The 21,013-nt window shown below is 39.4% G+C and overlaps 1 protein-coding gene across 4 annotated transcripts in view; it reads right to left on the reverse strand.

The window, feature by feature from the left end:
* The window catches only part of Slc9a7 (solute carrier family 9 (sodium/hydrogen exchanger), member 7), a 193,185-nt gene that overhangs the window by 90,170 nt on the left and 82,002 nt on the right, over window positions 1-21,013 (reverse strand). For all 4 annotated transcript variants that reach the window (XM_006527617.4, XM_006527616.4, NM_177353.4 and 1 more), the window contains exons 2-3: window positions 16,346-16,545; window positions 13,690-13,767 (exon numbers count right to left, since the gene is read on the reverse strand). In XM_006527617.4, the coding sequence (XP_006527680.1) occupies window positions 13,690-13,767; window positions 16,346-16,545 (278 nt within the window). The remainder of the gene's footprint in view (window positions 1-13,689; window positions 13,768-16,345; window positions 16,546-21,013) is intronic.

A 21,013-nucleotide genomic window follows, 5' to 3' on the forward strand; every position in this document is an offset into this window, starting at 1 on the left:
AATCCTGGTATTCTACACTGTATGTACATGTAGTAATTTCAGATAAAACAATCCTGGCTAATATCAAGATGTATTAAGTGTATGTATATGTACACATATATATAAGCATACCAACTATTTTTTGAGACTGGACAAAGACCAGCTTATTCCATAATCTTGCTGGTTCTAGTGGGATCTTAAAGATCATTAGAGATGTAAGTCTGAAAGAAATAAATGAGAAAGTATCTTCTGAGAAGAATTCTACTTAATTTGATAGTGGAAAACAGACTCCTAAATATATGCTTATGGGACATAAGATATCTCATTATATCTTCTTATAGCATGTTTTACTCTTTGGAGCCTGAAAAAGTTGGACAATGGAGATAAAAGTGAGAATGGTAGTGAGTTCAGTTCAAGATGGTAATGTTTGTATAGTAAAAACCTAAAACCAATGTGAAGATGTAGAGATCATTCAGAAGGAGAGTGTAATATCCCTTTGATGGGTCTGCATATTCAAAAGTTACCTTCAAAAATGAACACAACAAATACATGTGCACATACATTCACATGTGACCAGTCATCAGGTCCATGGCATCTTCTGATGGAGGGAGGGTTATAACCTGCACTTAAGAGCTTTCATAGTGCAGTTCCATTTTTTTTTAAATTTCATTTAGAAACCTCAATACATTTTCTCACAGGAGCTACACTAAAGAAGCAAGAGTTCTCCTTTCTCTTCGTTCTTAATAGCATTTTTATTAGATATTTTATTTACATTTCAAATGTTATCCCCTTTCCTAGTTTCCACTCCGAAAATCTCCTATACCCTCCCCCCTCCCCCTGCTCCCCAACTCCCAATCCTGGCCCTTGCATTAACTTATACTGGGGCATAGAACCTTCACAGGACCAAGGGCCTCTTCTCCCATTGATGACAGACTAGGCCATCCTCTGCTACATATGCAGCTACAGCCATGAGTCCCACCATGTGTTTTCTTTGATTGGTGGTTTAGTCTCTGAGAGCTCTAGGGGTACTGGTTAGTTCATATTGTTGTTCCTCCTATGGGGCTGCAACCCCTTCAGCTCCTTGGGTCCTTTCTCTAGCTCCTCCATTGGAGACCCTGTGCTCTGTCCAATTGATGACTATGAGTATCCACTTCTGTATTAGTCAGGCACTGGCAAAGCCTCTCAGGAGACAGCTATATCAGCCTCCTGTCAGCAAGCTCTTGTTGGCATCTGCCATTGTGTCTGGGTTTGGTGGCTGTTTATGGGATGGATCCCCAGGTGGGGCAGTCTCTGGATGGTCATTCCTTCAATCTCTGCTCTGAACTTTTTCTCTGTAACTCCTTCCATGGGCATTTTGTTCCCCCTTCTAAGAAGGATCGAAGTATCCACACTTTGGTCTTCCTTCTTCTTGAGTTTCATATGTTTTGCAAATACTCATAATTACCATTATAGAAAAAATGATATGCCATATGACAGTGTTTACTATAGAAATATACACAGTAACTATCCTAGAGAATCACCTAAAATTTCCAGTGATGGATGAGAGTATAAAGAGTATACGGTATAGATTCACAGTAGAATATTACTCAGCCTGAAAAACAGAATAAATTCTGCCTTTATGGCAACATGGAAAGAGGTGGACCAGGTCACTATATTAAGTGTAATAAGCCAGGCACAGAAAGAAAAATGTCACATGTTCTCATTTTTGGAAACTAAGAAGTCAGTCTTATAGAATAATTGGAAATGTGGTTGGTCACTAGAGACTATAACAACCAATCATAAAATTAGAAGTTATAGAAATAAAACTGAGGAGATGGAAGGATTCTTTCTTCTATAGCACAGTGGGATAAATACTATTAGCAACAATCTATGATCTACTGTAAAATAACTATGAAGGGTGAATGCAAACAACACAAAGAAGTCATTAACAACGAACTAGTGATTTTATTCCTATTTATGAATATATGTGTGTGTGTGTGTATATATATATATATATATATATATATATATATATGGAACCCATAAATTCCCAAAGTGGTTTATTTTAATAAAAGTAAATGGACCAAAAAAATATCTTTCGGCAACACGCAAAATTCCTATTTAAAATTCAGAACTTCTTAATAAAAATAGACAAGTAAAATCCTCCAAACATCGTAATTAAACAAGAACCATCAAAACTTTAGCCATCATTTTTAAAGATAGCAAAGACCCAGTATGCCAGCTGAACATGGAAAGTGGGCACAGCCAGCATCATGCTATATGAGCAAAGGGCTGCAGTTGTCCTTTGCTCTGTATCTCAGACAGTCCAAAACCCTGTTATCTTTCCACAATGTTTGTTCCTCTGAGACTCAGATGTCAAAAGATGTCAAAAGAACATTTACTACTCAGAAGAATCTTTAAAGGGAATGTCATGCCCACAGTCACCAAATGAAGGTGCTGCCTGAACAGATAATGAACATATTATACTTGATTCTGTCTTGAGTCTTTTGTTTTGTTTTTTGTTTTTGAGGGGTTTTTTTGTTTTGTTTTGTTTTTGAGACAGGGTTTCTCTGTATAGCCCTGGCTGTCCTGGAACTCACTTTTGTAGACCAGGCTGGCCTCAAACTCCCAAGTGCTGGGATTAAAGGCGTGTGCCACCACCACCCTTCTGTCTTTAGTCTTTTTTAATGCTATTGTATTTATATAGCAAGATTTGAGGGGTGTCCGATTTCAAAAATATTAACAACTATGATTTCAATAAAACTTCCATTAAAGAAGCTGACAAGATGGCTCATTAGGTTATGGCACTTGCCATCAACCCTGATGACCTGAGTTTGATCTCTGAGACCTGCACTGTAGAAAGAGAGAACTGGCCACAGCCCACCCCACCCCAGCTCAAGTTGTCTTCTGACTTCTTCTTGTACACTGTGGCATGCATGCATTCACATACACAGGCACCCAAAATAAATAAAGATATAATGATTTTTTTTAAGTTCCATTAAGGGCTTATATGAGGTAACACTAGAACCAATGGCATTCAGGTGACATACCCAGATAGAAATTGCAATCTCACATGCACTTGTGCTGGAACTCAGTTCAGAACATGATTCAAGAATCATGTGTTAGAAGAATTCTGAGAGCTTGTAAGAAAACTCCAAGAAAACAGCACAAGAGTCTTGTGACCTCTGTTCCTTCTAAACTATGGTTTGTTTTTGAAATGTGCTTTTGTTATTTGTGTAGCAAATAGGGTTTACTTCAAATTAACCATTATCTTAAATGTTTCCAATTATGGCCTGTCCTTGAGTTTGTATATACCTTGAAGTCATGTGAACTTTGATCATGTGACATTGCTTAGCAGTCTAAGGGTTACTATTGCTGTGATGAAACACCATGCCAAGCAACTAGGAGAGTAAAGGATTTATTTTGCTCACAGCTCCACATAATAGTTCATCATCAAACACAGTGAGGGCAGGAACTCAAACAGGGAAGGAACCTGAAGACAGGAGCTGTTGCAGAGGCCATGGAGGTTTGCTGCTTACTGGTTTGCCTCTCAAATCTTGCTCAACCTGCTTTCTTGTAGTGCCCAGGACCACCAGCCCAGGGATGGTATCACCACAATGGTCTGGGCCCTTCCCTGCATCAATCACTAATTAAGAAAATTATTTCCAGCTGGATTTTTTGGAGGCATTTTCTTAATTGTGGTTCCTTCCTGTCAGATAAGTAGCTTGTGTTAGTTGACATAAAAGTAGCCACCACGTTAACCCCCAGAATAGAAATTATCTGATACTCTAAATAAAATTGGCTAGTGCATGAAACTTTAGTATCCCTCATTTTTAGGCTCTGTACTGGCTGGTTTGGGGTATCAACTTGACACAGCCTGCCATTATCAAAGAGAAAGGATCTTCAGTTGGGGAGATGCCGCCAGAAGATCCAGCTGTAAGGCATTTTCTCAATTAGTGATCAAGGGGAAAGGCCCCTGATGAATGGGACCATCTCTGAGCTGGTAGTCTTGGGTTCTATAAGAGAGCAGGCTGAGCAAGCCAGGAAAGGCAAGCCAGTTAAGAACATCCCTCCATGGCTTCTGCATCAGCTCCTGCTTTCTGACCTGCTTGAGTTCCAGTCCCGCATCCTTTGGTGATCAACAGCAGTATGGAAGTATAAGCCGAATAAACCGTTTCCTCCCCAACTTGCTTCTTGGTCATGATGTTTGTGCAGGAATAGGAACCCTGACTAAGACAGGCTCCATTCTCTTGAGTTCACAGCACCAATAAGGATGGTGAAACTAGGATTTCTTTTGGCCAATTATTCCCAGGATGAATAAAAACACAGATTAGATAAATTCACATTTATGACATTAGCTAACCAAAAATGTAAATCTACAAGAATACATTCATAATATGTCCCAGAATCTATCTCCACTACACACATATTGTTCATTTCTTATTCAAACCTGCTGAACTAAATTTTTATTTTGTAAAGATATGCTTACATATTATATCAGCACTTAAATGCACAATTCATAATACACAAAGTACTTTCATATGTACTAGCTCATCCAATTCTCACAGCACCCTAGTGGGGATTCATTCAAACTTGTTTGCTAGCTTGCTTGTTTGTTTATTTTAGCCATACTGGAGATTGGCTTAGGCTCTTATGCATATAAGAGAAGTGCTTTACCACTGAGCTAAACTATCAGCTCTTGTTTAGACAGGGGGATTCACCCACTAGCCAGGCTGGCTTTAAAGTAATGGAAGTCATTTCCTTATCCTCCCCAGTGCTGAGATTATAGGCATGAGCTGCCATATCCAGCTCTTGAACCATCTTACATGTGAAAATTTAAGGTTCTATGACAGGCTGTAGAGTTGCCTAAAGTCATACATCTACCAAACTATAACCAGGAACTGGAGAGCCTATCTCTGGACTCCAGTGTGTGTCTCCATCTCCACCACTCCCTCCTTTATGTTCATAATAGAATTTTCCCAGTTAATGTAGCCACAGTTTCTCCACTTAGAAACAATTTTCTAATTCATAAAGATGTTGAGTTTTACTGTCAACCAACATCTTTCTTCTCTAGTACTGGAAGGTTTGTCTCTCATCCCCCTTCAGAGCTGAATACGCTCCATGGCTGTTATCCTAGAAAGGTCTTTGGGAAGCTGATCTTCACACAACATTCCCACAATAAGATAGAGCAGATAGATAGGCAGGCAGGCAGGTAAACAGACAGACAGACAGAGCAAGCTGCTGATATTTTGTTAGAGTACTTGTCAAATAAAAGGCTGTTTTGGTTTAAGATGCTGTCAAGTATAATGATCCTCAATAAGGGGGGTAGTTATGTTCTTTAATTTTTGTTTTTTTACTTTGGACTAACAATGGATTTACTGATGTTGCAAAGACAATATAGAAAGGTTTTGGGTACCCCTCACCCACCCACCCCCATCAACTGTATCTTATAGGACTGTACCCAAAACTAGGAAATTGATATTACTACAATGTCAGTGTCATTTCTTCACATGAACAGACTATATAACTACCACCACAGTCAAGAAACAGAGCTGGCCTGGAGTATAACACTTGTCTAGCATGTATACAAGACTTTCCTTTCCATCCTTGGCACAACAAAAATACTAACATACAGAAAGACTCCATGACTACAAAAATGTCTCCTGTGGTCTTCCCAAACTCTACCTTACCATCATCTCTAATCCCAGGCAACCAAAAAATTGTTCTCTATTTCTATAATTCTGTAATGCTACAAAAATGGAGCAATATAGCATATAACCCTGAATCTGGATTGTCTGACTCAGCAGAATGCCTCATAAGCCTATCCAGATTGGACACAAATAATTTTTCTCATGTGATCACTGAGTATTTTTCTGTTTCTCTTTTTTATATATTCAGAATGATTTTTACTTTTATTTTTAATTAGATATTTTCTTTATTTGCATTTCAAATGTTATCCCCTTTCCCGGTTTCCCCTCTGCAAACCCCTCTCTCTTTCCCCCTTACCCTGCTTCTATGAAGGTGCCCCACCCACCCACACACCCCCATCCTGCCTCACCGCCCTAGCATTCCTCTACATTGGGGCATCAAGCCTTCACAGGACCAAGGGCCTCCCCTCCCATTGGTGCCAGATAAGGCCCCTTCAGTCCTTCCTCTAACTCCTCCATTGGGGTCCCTGTGCTCAGTCCAAAGGTTAGCTGTGAGTATTCACATCTGTATTGGTCAGAATCTGGCAGAGCCTCTCAGGAGACAGCTGTATCAGGCTCCTGTCAGCAAACACCTTTTTTTTTTTTTTTTTGGTAGAACAAGATTTTAATATTTTCTCTTTTCTTTAGTTTTTATTAGTTAAATGCATTTTATATATCAGACATATAAATAATATTGAGCATTTTGAGAATCAAATAATACATAAAAATTTGTTCAGCTTTTATATTCATTCCTTTCATACCCTAAAAATATCATTAATGAATATTTACTACTTTCCATAACTGAGGGTCCTATATCTAATGTTGAATACTAAATTATTTCAAAACATACAAAATATTCTTTGGGAATTAAGCATACTAAAAGAGAATAGAATATTAAAAATGAATCATTAAGGAATATATTCAAAAGTCCTTATATGATACTACCTGACATAGTGAGGGAGTATTTAAAACGCATTATATATGTGTACATTGTCTAACAATCAGTTTACTTAAAAAAGATTATCAGTGTTTCTAGGAGAGAAATTATTTTATCAGTAAGTATATTTTAAATATTTCAAAATAGCAAAAACTCTTTGAAGTAAAACATTAATAAAATGCTAATTTCAAGCACAGTGAGAAAAATTATTAATAATATGTTCATGGTGTTTGTAAAACATGATTATAATATTTTGAACTGTTAATATTCAACAAACAGAATAATTATTTTAAGATATATTTTGTCATTATGTCTCCCTTTTCATTTCTGATTTTATTAATTTAGATACTGTCTCTGTGCCCTCTGGTTAGTCTGGCTAAGGGTTTATCTATCTTGTTGATTTTCTCAAAGAACCAGCTCCTGATTTTGTTGATTCTTTGTATAGTTCTTTTTGTTTCTATTTGGTGGCTTTCAGTTTGATTATTTCCTGCCATGCTGTGGATAGACCTGGGGCTAATTGTATTTGATGTTAATTCTCTTCTACTGTGGGGATGGGGGGTGGTAGGGAGAGGGAGAGAGAGAGAGAGAGAGAGAGAGAGAGAGAGAGAGAATGGTAGAGGAGAAGGAAGAGGAGGAGGAGGAGGAAGAGGAGGAAGAGGAGGAGGAGGAGGAAGAGGAAGAGGAAGAGGAAGAAGAAAGTGGAACAGAAGCACATGGCCTGGAGAAACCACAAGTTCTAAGGGGTCTCTTCTATGGGGAAGATGGTAGTGTAGCGGTAGATCTGCCCAATCTAGGCTCACAGCATGTATTCATATTAATTGAGTTGTGTTTTCATTGCCCGGGCTTATTTCGGTTGGAGATTTACCACAACAAATTGGTGCCCAATGTATTGATTTGAACTCAACTAACCTGAGGTAAAATTTTACTGCCCCCCAACCCCTGAATGGGGCTTGGGCAGCAAAATAGGCTACAGCAGTGTGGATTCGAAGCTGACTGGGTTTGAGGGGCCTACAGAGAATGGCAGAGAGGCATATATGCCAGAGAGAGCCTTTCTATGTTCGATTTCCAGTATCCTTCGCTCTCCACTCTGCCTCCCCCACCCCCAAACAGGGACACAGACAATGCATGTCTGTCTACACTCAGCTCTTCCCTGTGAATAAAGACTCAACTCAGGAGACAAAGGTACAAAGGGCTCCAGACCAGGAATTCATTGATATAAAGAGAGAATTATAACCTTTTGATACTTAAAGATGGGAAATTTCACCTGCGGTTTGGAACTAGATAGGGAATATTAGTCACTGACTCCAAGTAGAAAGAGCAGTGATAATCTCCTGCTATGAGCAGGTATTTATTAATAGAAGACTGTGGCTCCAGGTAGAGAGCATAATAGATAGATATTACAATAGGTATTAATTAAATAAAATCTGTGGCTCCTGGTAGAGAGCAAAACAAATAGACGGTATAACAGGATGGCTGCTCTAGGCAGAGAGCTTAACAATTAAAAACTATCTGCTTCCTATAGGCAGATATTAGTGGAGGTTTAAACTAATTGCTTTAAAGATGGTATAAAGATGTATTAGTCTAATAAGTCTTACAGGATACTCACATTCTGTCTAACATGGGCTCCACTGGAATTTTGGGTTAATATCCTGACATAACAAATTAGAAACGCCTAAACAGGCTAAAATGTATGTGATTTTGAGTGTTGTGGTGGTTTTATTGTTCCTCTGGGACAGAGGGCAAGCTACAGGTTTTCCTGGTTACTGGCTGAGGGATGTGCTGATTTGGGGAAAAGGTTTTGTCTTTGTGGTTTTGGAAAAGGTGATTAAGGTATTTACACCTTCCAGAGTTATATGGATCAGATTTGATACAGGCAGACCCCCTAAGAACTAGATTCCAGAGAATCAAACAAAAAGGTTATCTTGATAATACTAAAAATTTTTTGAGATTTATATATTACAGAATATACAGCCTTGGTGAATTCCATCACCAGACATGCTGAACTGACCTGCCTGAACTCCTGATGTCTTGGTTTTTCATCTTGATCCAGTCAGGACACAGACATCAGAGACTAATACCATCTTAAGGCCAACAAACTCCCCCATTTTCCCTAACCTTCGCCCTCCCTTCAAAATATCTCAAAACCCATATTCAGCTTGAAGAAGTTATGAAGAGTCATTGTCCCAGTTCCCTAGGCTTTGGGGCTGGGGGTGGTTATTATAGGTTGCCTTTGATACTAAAAATTTTGAAGTACAGGGCTTAGACCCAGTCCTTCTATTGCTATTATTATAAACAGATCTGAGATGTTTAAGCCTGTGAGTTAAGGGCCAAATAGGAAATTCATGGCTCTGAGTTTATCCTTAGGGTATTTTCAGTTATTTTAATCAGAAGTGTCTGAGAGTAGGTAACAGAGAACAGTCCAGATTACTTCACATAGATAGTTGGTTTTCAAAAGCATCGGAAGTCCACAGAACGTGACTTTAATGTTATTTATTCACTTGTTGTTGAGACCAGTCTGCTCCTGACAGCTTTCCCTGTCTTGGATTCAAAGAAGAAACTGAGCATCTCTGAGTTGCTCCAGTTGTGGGAAAACAGCCACTAGGCAAGAATTGCCTCATTTCATCTACAGACATAATAATGTCCAAAGAAAGGACACAATTACAGGTTAGGACAGCTTGATTCTGCCAAGACAGAGTAGGCTAGTCCTTAATATTCCTGTTTCTCTAAGTCTGTGAGATCACTCTGGCCAGTAGGCTGAAGACCAATGATCCAACGTGTAAGTAAGGGACTATCCAAGTGATCAGCAGTCTGTATAAATTGGCTAGTTTTGGAAGCTGTGTTAGGCTTCCTATATATTTTCAGTTAATATCAGTCGTTCTTGGATTTCTGATGGAGTTGAAAAACTACACAGTATCCTAGCCAACCCTGGCTTTTTACTTTGAGAGGAACAGATTTGAGAGGATGGTTTTCAGATGATAGTCATTCTAAAGCCAAGCCATAGCCAGGGGCAGAACTATAGTCTTTTAAGTAAGGATAGATGACAGAGGTTTTATTTAATTAAGAAAGATGATAGAAAGGGTGTTAGGTCTCTTGTACTACATAAATTACAAAATAGTAATAGTTGTGTTCAATTATATCTGAGATAAACTACTCTTTTAATTGGAGAGAAAAGGGAAAGTGTTGCGGATAGCCCTGCGGCTAATTGTATTTGATGATAATTCTGTTCTTCTGTGAGGGGCTGAGAACAAGGAATGAGTCAGCACTCAGGTGATTTTTCTGTAAGCTTTCTTCCCACCTTAGTTTATAGTAAAACAATAGAGCCAGTAATTGAGAGGAGACAAAGAGGAAGGTGGAGCTGAAGGTTTGGGGAGACAGAGAGAGGTCCACAGAAGAGGAGGAGGAAGGAGGAAAATGGAGCAGAAGCACCTGGCCTGGAGAAACTGCAATTTATAAGGGGTCTCTTCTATGGGGAAGATGGTAGTGTAGTGGTAGATCTGCCCAGTCTAGGCACATAGCATGTATTCATATTAATTGAGTTCTGTTTTCATTATCCAGGCTTATTTAGGTTGGATATTTAAAGCAACACTACTGTCTACTCCTCTTGGGTGTATTTGCTTCTTTTTATTCTAGAGCTTTCAGGTGTGCTGTCAAGCTGCTAGTGTAAGCTCTCTCTAGTTTCTTTTCGGAGGCACTCAGAGCTGTGAGTTTTTCTCTTACAACTGCTTTCATTATCCCATAAGTTTTGGTATGATGTATCTTCGTTTTCATTAAATTCTAAAAAGCCTTTAACTTCTTTCTTTTTTTCTTCCTTGGCCAAGTCATCATTGAGTAGAATGTTGTTCAGTTTCCATGTGTATGTGTGCTTTCCATTGTTTTTGTTGCTATTGAAGATCAGCCTTAGTCCATGGTGATCTGATAGGATGTATGGGATGATTTCAATATTTTCGTATCTGTTGAGGCCTGTTTTGTGACCAATTATATGGTCAGTTTTGGAGAAGGTACCATGAGGTGCTGAGTAGAAGGTATGTATATTCTTTTGCTTTAGGATGAAATGTTCTACAAATATCTGTTAGATCCATTTGGTTTATAACTTCTGTTAGTTTCACTGTGTCTCTGTTTAGTTTATGTTTCCATGATCTGTCCATTGCTGAGAGTGGGGTGTTGAAGTCTCCCATTATTATTATGTGGGGTGTGATTTTACTAAAGCTTTGAGCTTTAGTAAAGTTTCTTTTATGAATGTGGGTGCCCTTACACTTGGAGCATAGATATTCAAAATTGAGAGTTCATCTTGGTAGATTGTTTTCTTTGATGAGTATAAAGTGTCCTTCCGTATATTTTTTTGGATAATTTTGGTAGAAAGTTGATTTTATTAATATTAGAATGGCTACTCCAGCTTGTTTCTTGGGACCATTTGCTGGGAAAATTGTTTTCCAACCTTTTACTCTGAGGTAGTGTCTGTCTTTGACTCTTAGATGGGTTTCCTGAATGCAACAAAATGTTGAGTCCTGTTTGTGTAGTCAGTCTGTTAGTCTATGTCTTTTTATTGGAGAATTGAGTCCATTGATAGTAAGAGATATTAAAGAAAAGTGATTGTTACTTCCTGTTATTTTTGTTGTTAGAGGTGGAATTATGTTCACATGGCTCTCTTCTTTTAGGTTTGTTGAAAGATTACTTTCTTGCTTTTTCTAGGGTGTAGTTTCCCTCCTTGTATTGGTGTTTTCCATCTATTATCCTTTGAAGGGCTGGATTCATGGAAAGATATTGTGTAAATTTTGTTTTGTCATGGAATACTTTGGTTTCTCCATCTATGGTAACTGAGACATTTGCTGAGTATAGTAGCCTAGGCTGGCATTTGTGTTCTCTTAAGTTCTGTATTACATCTTCACAGGATCTTCTAGCTTTCATAGTCTCTAGTGAGAAGTCTGGTATAATTCTGATAGGCCTGCCTTTATATGTTACTTGACCTTCTTCCCTTACTGATATTAATATTCTCTCTTTGATTTGTGCATTTGTTGTTCTGATTATTATGTGTCAGGGGGAATTTCTTTTCTGGTCCAGTCTATTTGGAGTTCTGCAGGCTTCTTGTATGTTCATTGGCATCTCTTTCTTTAGGTTAGAGAAGTTTTCTTGTATAAATTTATTGAAGATATTTACTAGCCCTTTAAGTTGAGAGTCTTTGCTCTCTTCTATACCTATGAATTTCATCTTCTCATTGTGTACTGGATTTCCTGGAAGTTTTGGGCTAGGAGCCTTTTGCTTTTTGCATTTTCTTTGACTGCTGTGTCAGTGTTTTCTATGGTATCTTCTGCCCCTGAGATTCTCTCTTCTATCTCTTGTATTCTGTTGGTGATGCTTGCATCTGTGACTCCTGTTCTCTTTCCTAGGTTTTCTAACTCCAGGGTTGTCTCCCTTTGTGATTTCTTTAATGTTTATTTTCATTTTCAGATCTTGGATAGTTTTGTTCATTTCCTTCACCTGTTTGATTGTGTTTTCCTGTAGTTCTTTAAGGAGTTTTTGTGTTTCCTCCTTAAGAGCTTCTAGCTGTTTACCTGTGTTCTCCTGTATTTTCTTTCAGGGAATTATTTATGTCCTTCTTAAAGTCCTCTATAACCATCATGAGAAGTAATTTTTAGATCCAAATCTTGCTTTTCCGGTGTGATGGTGTAGCCAAGACTTGCTATGGTGGGAGAACTGGGTTCTGATGATGCCAAGTAACCTTGGTTTCTGTTGCTTATGTTCTTCCATTTGCCTCCCACCATCTGATTATCTCTAGTGCTACCTGCCCTTGCTATATCTGACTGGAGCCTGTCCTTTCTGTGATCCTGGTTGTATCAGAACTCCTCAGAGTTCAGCTGTCTCTGTGATCCTGTGATTCTGGGATCCTGGGATCCTGAGATCCTGGGTGTGTCAGAGCTCCTGGGAGTCCAGTTGCCTCTGGGACCCTGAGACCCTGGGATCCTATGTTCCTGTTATTCTGGGTATTTTAGAGCACCTGGGATTGGAGCTTCTTCTGGATGTTGTGGGACTGGCTGCAGAGTTCATGCCCATGGACTGCTCAGGGCACTAGCCCAGACCAGAAGGAACCCGTGCCACTGGTCAGGCAGAATTCCTGGGTGCCTGGGTCCAGCTGGCCCCAGTTACTTCCAGTGGCAGGGCAGATGTTGTGTCCTCCTCACCTCTGATCCTATGATCTGGGTGTGTTAGCAGGCCTCTTTTTCTATGGTATGGGTATAGTATGGTTTGTTTAACCACTACTGGCAGGAAGGCCTTCTGTTTACTTTAGTGTTTTGTCTTACAAATCAGATAGTAATGAGGCAGCATAGGTTTTTGTGTGAACAAAGTTCATGTCCTTGTCTAGAAATCCTCAGCAGTGAAGCTGTTATGCCTTAAGAGGGTGGGGGAGGGTATAGGGAGTTTTGGGATAGCATTTGAAATGTAAATGAAGGAAATATATAATAAAAAATGCCTAAAAAAGACACCTTCGACTTCACTGTTACAAAAAGCTATTATGTTGTTTTCCAAAGTGGCTGCAGCATGTTACATTCTTGCTGGCAGTTTGGGAGAGCTCTTATATTTTAAAGCAAACAATTTACTGAAGATGAGACCTATAGACTCTGATTGGGTACACAACACATAAATCTGAGAGTTTAAGGGGAAAAATAGAAATTATCCAGGTCGACACTGAGACTTCTGTTTCCCCAAAAACACCCCCCAAAAAAACAGCCTAGACAGGAAACCATTGAAAAGAACTCTTTAAAATTATGATAATGATGCTGAAGTATAGCTCTTCACAGTTGATGGCTTCTGGCAAGGGTGCAGGTTTGGAGAGACCCCTGGTGCAGTTTTCTTTAAGGGGCGAACCACTGTGAGTTTGACCATGCTCCGGTGAGTATATGGGCAACACAAATTGGACTTTGTAGTTTTTCCTTTTTCTTCCCTTCTTTTTCTGGGAGTAGGTCGCATGGGAAAGGAGGGTTGGTGGGAGGACTCATAGTGTCACAGTTCAAGTGATCGGGTACATTATGTGAAATTTCCAAATAATAAAAATATTACGTTGGGGAACAAAGGAGAAAATTCTTAAGAAATCACTAACAAAAACCCTCATACCTTCTTTAAGCTGTATCCAGCATGGAAAATAATTGGAGGCAGCAGAATGTTGAAAAATACCTCTGGATCAAATGTTACCTGTAAGTTTAAAAAGTTAAAAGTCAAATTTGAGATAAAGCTCAACTGATTGGATAATATTTATTTAATATGGGAAGCCATTGACTAAAGTGCCTTATTTAGACCAAAGCTGCCAATGTGTGAAATCATTACAGCAGATAAGTCACAATTTACCTATTGACTGGCATGTTCTTGCCCATGGCTGCCCCCAGCACTTAAGATTCCAGTATTCTATTTTAATACATATTAAGTCACAACCGTTTGGGGAAATTTGAGGAACTCACAAGCAGCTGCTGCCAATGTTTTTCAACAGAAAATAAAAACATCTTGATTTTCATTACACATTCATGAAGGCTTAATTGCAATAAAAATGTTATGGGTTTTTATTAACTTCCCTTTTGTAGACCTAATTCTATAACATTTAAGTCTCCTTTGAGGGAACACCCTTTGGAAATACTTCACATGGCCAAGACAAAGTTATCAGTGAGGTCAGCCACTTCTTGCTCATCAACTGAAGTTGGTTGTTTTTGATAAAAAGAAGCTCACAGTGACACTTCTACACAGCCAATAACAGTACAGCCCAAAGGAACTAAGCATTTATAAAAAGGCAAAACTTGGGGGTAGAGGTAGGAGTAGGCTAAATATTTAAAACGATTAAGTGAAATAAAATCAATTAATTTACCCATGTGAATACATCTTTAACATTGATTTCTTGTCTATCTCAGAAATCATCCACATGAGAGACACATAATCTTTTTTTCCTTAATTTTTTTATTTAAATACATTTCATATATCAGATATATTAATAATATTGAGTATTTTGAGGATCAAATAATACATAAGTAATTTGTTCAACTTTTATATTCATATCCTTTCATATCCTAAAAATATCATTAATGAATATTTAATACTATCCATAACTGAGGATCCTATATCTAATATTGAATACTAAATTATTTCAAAATATACAAAATATTCTTTTTTTTTACAGTCTTTTTTTTATTATTACATATTTTCCTCAATTACATTTCCAATGCTATCCCAAAAGTCCCCCATACCCTCCCCCCCACTTCCCTACCCACTCATTCCCATTTTTTTTTTTTTGGCCCTGGCGTTCCCCTGTACTGGGGCATATACAGTTTGCATGTCCAATGGGCCTCTCTTTCCAGTGATGGCCGACTAGGCCATCTTTTGATACATATGCAGCTAGAGACAAGAGCTCCCGGGTACTGGTTAGTTCATAATGTTTTTCCACCTATAGGGTTGCAGATCCCTTTAGCTCCTTGGGTACTTTCTCTAGCTCCTCCATTGGGAGCCCTGTGATCCATCCAATAGCTGACTGTGAGCATCTTTGGGAATTAAGCATAGTAAAAAAGAATAAAATATTAAAAATGAGTCATTAAGGAATATATTCAAAAGTCCTCCTCACTTCTGATCTTATGATCCTGGGAGTGTTAGAGTGCCTGGGAGTGGATCTTTCTCTGGGTGTTGTGCAACCTTTTTTTTTTTCCTGAAACATTTTTGCTACTCCATAGTCAAAGGAAAAACCATGCTTGAACCATGCATAGTGGTGGACTCTAGCACTCTGAGGCTGAGATGGAATGACAATGAATTTGAAATTAGCCTGAACTATGTTTTAAGACACTATCTTAAAAGAAAAGGAAATGAAATTTTTAAAATTGAGAAATAATCCCTAGACTTAAATTCTAAAACAAGCCCTCCTGCGTTTGAATATCAGGTAAGACTTTAGCATCAATCATTAGTATTTGTAAGCACTCATGTTTGTAGACTATGTCAAGAAAGCTATGGAGAACTAGGAATTGCATTTCAGAATATTGACTAAGCTAAAAAGGAAACTAATATTATTTGAGAGATAAGTGTCTTGTGGTGATGGTGCACGCCTTTCATCCCAACGCTTGGGAGGCAGAGGCAGGTGGATGGATCTCTGTGAGTTTGAGGCCAGCCTGGTCTACAGAGCTGGTTCCAGGATAGCCAGGGCTACACAGAGAAACCCTGTCTTGAAAAACCGAAATAAAGATATAAAGGAAGGAAGGAAGCAAGCAAGTAAGTTCATTTCTAAGCTCATTTCACAGCAATGAGAGTAAAGAAGTGATGCCATTGAAAAAACAAGGCGGGCTGGTGAGATGGCTCAGTGGGTAAGAACACCCGACTACTCTTCCGAAGGTCCAGAGTTCAAATCCCAGCAACCACATGGTGGCTCACAACCATCTGTAATGAGATCTGACTCCCTCTTCTGGAATGTCTGAAGACAGCTACAGTGTACTTACATATAATAAAATAAATAAATAAATAAATAAATAAATAAATAAATAAAACAAGGCAAGTAGGGATAACACCAACATGTCACAGCATCAGTAGCCCATGCAGGCGATAGGCCCTAGCCAGTAAAGCTGGTAGCTGAAGCAACAAAGTTAAAATCTGGCTCTTCCTTCTAATTCTGACCCCAAAGCACCCTACAAATTTGTAAGTCAGAAATGTGACAGATATTCCAGTAGTTTGGGAGAATTTCTCTCCTTAAGGTCAAGATGAAGCCAGGGGATCAACAACCTTGTCCCAGAAAGCCATGGTATCAGCTCACCTTCCGCAGCATGTCATTCTGCTCCACGTTGTTGATCTTGCCAGGGCTGATTTCTCCTTTCAGAGTGTATTCAAAGAACTTCCCACTGACATTCACTAATAAAGTGCTAAAGGCTCTGTCTTCCTGAGTACAGCTGAGTGACTTGTCATGACCGCTGGTAGCAGGGGTGCCATATCTCAGGATCACTCCAACAATGAGCCCTGAAGTAGGGTGACACACATAAAAATAAAATTAGTCCTGGTTTACTGTGTACTCATTTATGGAGGTGCAGCCTTGCAGCTGGATTAAGCCTGCCTACTTTTCTGAAATACTCAGAAAATCCATTTCCGATTTTCCTTTTTGTCTCTTTCAGAAACTGGCCAGAGCCTAAGTATGCTTTCTCTGGTATGCTTTTTCACTTTGTCTGAAACTACCTCCCTTTTGCTATATGGCTTTGTGCCCAACTTCCATGCCTAACTCAAAAGGGCACGGGTTTCTCTCTTCCTCTTCTCCATCCTCTGAGCAGATTTCTAGATTGCCTATCCTAGAGTTTTAAACATTAACAAATTAATCACTAAACTTTTTTAAAAGTCAGTCATGTGGCAGAACAGAAAGTATGGAAGCAACACACTGCTGATCTGAGTCCCTTAGCCACTAGAAGGATTAAATAGAACAGTGGTTAATATGGCCAAATAAACAGACTCAGCCACACTTCTCTTTCATCTCTCATTTCTGAGGCTTTTAGTAGAGACAGATGAGGGAGGGAGAAGAGTGTAATGTTTTCTGCCCAGAACAGATTGAGGAAGGGCCGCTGAGCCAACCTTTGTTTTTCCCCATAGTATCTTTCAAACCATTTCCTACTGTCCTCTGCTCTGGAGGACCAGGCCAGAAGAATGTTTAATTGATACAAATGTAACAAACATGCTTTGCCACACACACACACACACACACACACACACACACACACACACCAGAGTGGAAGGAGGGAAAACGTCTTTGAGTAAGTCATTCCAAGCACTGAGGATCATGGAGAAAGTAATTATACCTGCTGGGTGGCTAGAGGTTGTAGTGTAAGCTTAAGCAGTCATGATTCAGGGGCTGTTTCTTGAGCTACAAATTTAAAATGATGTTCTTAATAATCTCATCCTGACCAATTATGAAACAACCTTAAAGGTATAAGAAAAGTCAGACTTCATTTTACAAAGCATGTTTACCATTACCAAAATGATATGCCTAAAAAACAAACAAAACAAAACAAAGAAGCCCATAATGCAGATGTTTCCAATTACCTAGTGAACAGGCAAAACACAAACACTTCTTCAGTGTCTACCAGGTCTTATCGCTAAATTTCCATTTATTTTATTCCCATGTGGTAACAAATCAGATGATGGTGGAGATGGCCAGGCAGAATTTGCTCAGCCCTGCTCTGCCCAGCTCGAGAACATGCTTCTCCACTGGCAATGGCATGGCTATCTTAGTCTTGCTCTCTGGATGTCTGTGCTGGTTAGTAATTTTGTGAGCTACCCACAGCAGGGTGGCTGCTGGTCATATTTCTTTTTATTTTCCTGATCATCTTCATGGCTGCTCTAGCAAGGCCTAATATATTATTGGTCTCTATCAGTTTTCATTCATAGGAGGTTATGAGAACTCTGATAAATGTCCTCTGCATGGAGCATGAAGGAAGTATATCATGTATACAATTGGCCCTAAAGTTTCAGGGCAGTGAACAAACCCTCTGCTATGGAACTCTGCTCTCCAGGTGTGGTATGGAATCAAAACAGTTGTGATTACTCACACAAGATTAGGCCTATAAACATACCTTTGTGGAAGCTGCCCCATAGGATGGATGTGTGTGTGTGTGTGTGTATATATATATATATATATATATATATATATATATATATATATATATATGTGTGTGTGTGTGTGTGTGTGTGTGTGTGTGTGTGTATGCCAGTAGAATTGTATCTTTGCTCTGCTATCAAAGCCCTATCTAAAGTAAAGAAAAGTCACATTTCTTTCTCCCCATTTACATTATTCTGCTCATTCTCCTGGTGACTGTGTGGAAAGTCCTATGACCTCTCATGATTTACAGTGTGCTGAGCATTTACATCCAGCAGTAGAACTCCACCAAGAGCCTGCATCTTTGCTTCCTGTGCACCCTTCTCTCCTTTAACAACACAAAACTATAAATGTTCTATCCTCTTTGTTGCAAGGATGTTACTTGGGGGTTATTATTCTCTGTGGCAATCTAGTAAACAAGTTACATCTATAGGTATCTTATGGGTGAAACCATATACATAGTTATGTATGTATGTATGTATGTATGTGTCTAAGAGAGACACCGAGACAGAGAGACAGTGTGTGTGTGTGTGTGTGTGTGTGTGTATTTGAGAGAGGGGGAAGAGGAATGGAGAGAGACAGAGAGAATGAGAGAATATGCAAGGGCATATATGCAAATCAGAAAAAAAGTTTGAGTCTTTGCCTTCTACATTGAGATGGCACCTGTCTTTTTATTGCTGCATTTGTCAGGCTAGCTGGCCTGTATACATCTGGGTAATTTTTTTCTCTCCACCTCTCATCTCCAGAAGCACTGGAGTTATAGATGCACCAATGGGGATTTGAACTCAGATAGATCCTCACACTTGCTTTGCCCACTGAGCCACCTCCTCAGACCACTATACTTCTTATATTGAACCATCATATTGCTTCTAAACTTTCATCACAGCAATATTTTTGTGCCTATGGTGCTATGCTGAGTGTCTCAGCTTTGTTGCTCGCATTTGAGAGGAGGTTGACAATAACTAGGATCAGCTGTGGTAACAGGACTTCCTTCCAAAGCTGCTGGAAGCACTGGGGGCAGGGGGGTAGAGACTGCTTGATCCTCTCAAGGCTTTTCTCCCCAGATTTTTATAATGTCCTTTATTTGGCCTTATTTCAGTCCTTGGTTAGGCAATTATGTACTGATGAAGAGTTACTTGACGAAGCGGTTCCACAGATCTTCAGCATTTGTCATGATACACAATGGCCTGTACTACCTGAAGGTGACCTATCAAAGATTTTATATTAAACAGTATTTACAGAAACTGTTTACAAGTTGCTTTACATTCCTCACTGTTTTTTTCTTTTACTTTTTTTAATTTGACATTTTATTTATTTACATTTCAAATGCTATCCTGAAAGTTCCCTATACCCTCCCCCCCCCACTCACCCTGCTCCCCTACCTACCCACCCCCACTTCTTGGCCCTTGGCCCTGTACTGGGGCATATTAAGTTTGCAAGACCAAGGGGCCTCTCTTCCCAATGATGGCCGACTAGGCCATCTTCTAATACATATGCAGCTAGAGACACGAGCTCTGGGGGTACTGGTTAGTTCATATTGTTGTTCCACCTATAGGGTTGCAGACCCCTTCAGCTCCTTGGGTACTTTCTCTAGCTCCTCCATTGGGGGCCCTGTGTTCCACCTTATAGATGACTATGAGCATCCTCTTCTGTATTTGCCAGGCACTGGCATAGCCTCACAAGAGACAGCTATATCAGGGTCCTTTCAGCAAAATCTTTCTGGCATATGCAATAGTGTGTGGGTTTGGTGGCTGATTATGGGATGGATCCCTGGATGGGGTAGTCTCTGGATGGTCCATCCTTTCGTCTTAGCTCCAAACTTTGTCTCTGTAACTCCTTCCATGGGTATTTTGTTTCTTATTCTAAGGAGGAATGAAATATCCACACGTTGGTGTGGTCCTCACTGTTTCTTAACTTTATTTACATCCTCGTCAGATAAGAAAGTAAAGCATACTCATAGGTCCTCACAATGAATACTGGCAAAAGATGAGGTTTAGAGGCTGGAGGGATGGCTGAGTGGTAAGAGCCTGTTCCAGAGGAACCAAAATCTATTCCCAAAACCTACATTGTTGTCACACAGCCCACAACTGCCTGTAACTTCAGCTCCAATGGTCTCTTCTGGCCTCCACAAGTACTTATACACATGTTGCACGCACAAGTGCACACATACAAAAGTAAAAATAAACCTTTAAAACAGGGAGGCATACATTTGTATACAAATTCTTCAATTCCAGGAAATGTCTAGATTCATTAGCAGATGCAGAATATTGAATTGTGTTTAAATTTAGCAAACTTTTCCTTTTTTGCTCTGGGTCCAATTGCACTCATGTTAACAAAGGGAAACAGTGAGAGGAATGATGCTGTGGTTAAACATAGCAATACAAGCTATCACAGCAAAAGTAAATGGTTAACCCCATCCTGAGAATCTGACCTAGCCAAGTCCATAGTATACTGCTCTTCTCTGCATAACTCTCCAAACAATGTAGATTTCTATTTACCATCATCACTCCCCATGCTGTGATACTGAAAGATCCTGACAGAATGTAAAAGGTCACAGAAGCCCAGAAATTGGCAAGATAGATGTCACTGTTAGCAGAACTAGCTTCACTGATTTAGAAAAATTGAGGTGCACAATGCTCTGGTCACTCCTTGAACCCGTGTGTCTGCCAATATTTTGACCATTCCTTGAACCCATATGTGTGCCCACTGCTGAAGTCCACTGCCAGGTGTTTGTGATATTGGTTGCTGAGAAAGAGTCAGAAAATCTCCCCAGCAACCACAGCCAGGCCAATCCTGAGTTGCTACACCTGCACCAGACTCTTTCCTTGTACCCCTCCCATACCCATT

The sequence above is a fragment of the Mus musculus genome, chromosome X, assembly GCF_000001635.26.
Source record: "Mus musculus strain C57BL/6J chromosome X, GRCm38.p6 C57BL/6J".
In the NCBI taxonomy this organism is placed as follows: domain Eukaryota; kingdom Metazoa; phylum Chordata; class Mammalia; order Rodentia; family Muridae; genus Mus; species Mus musculus.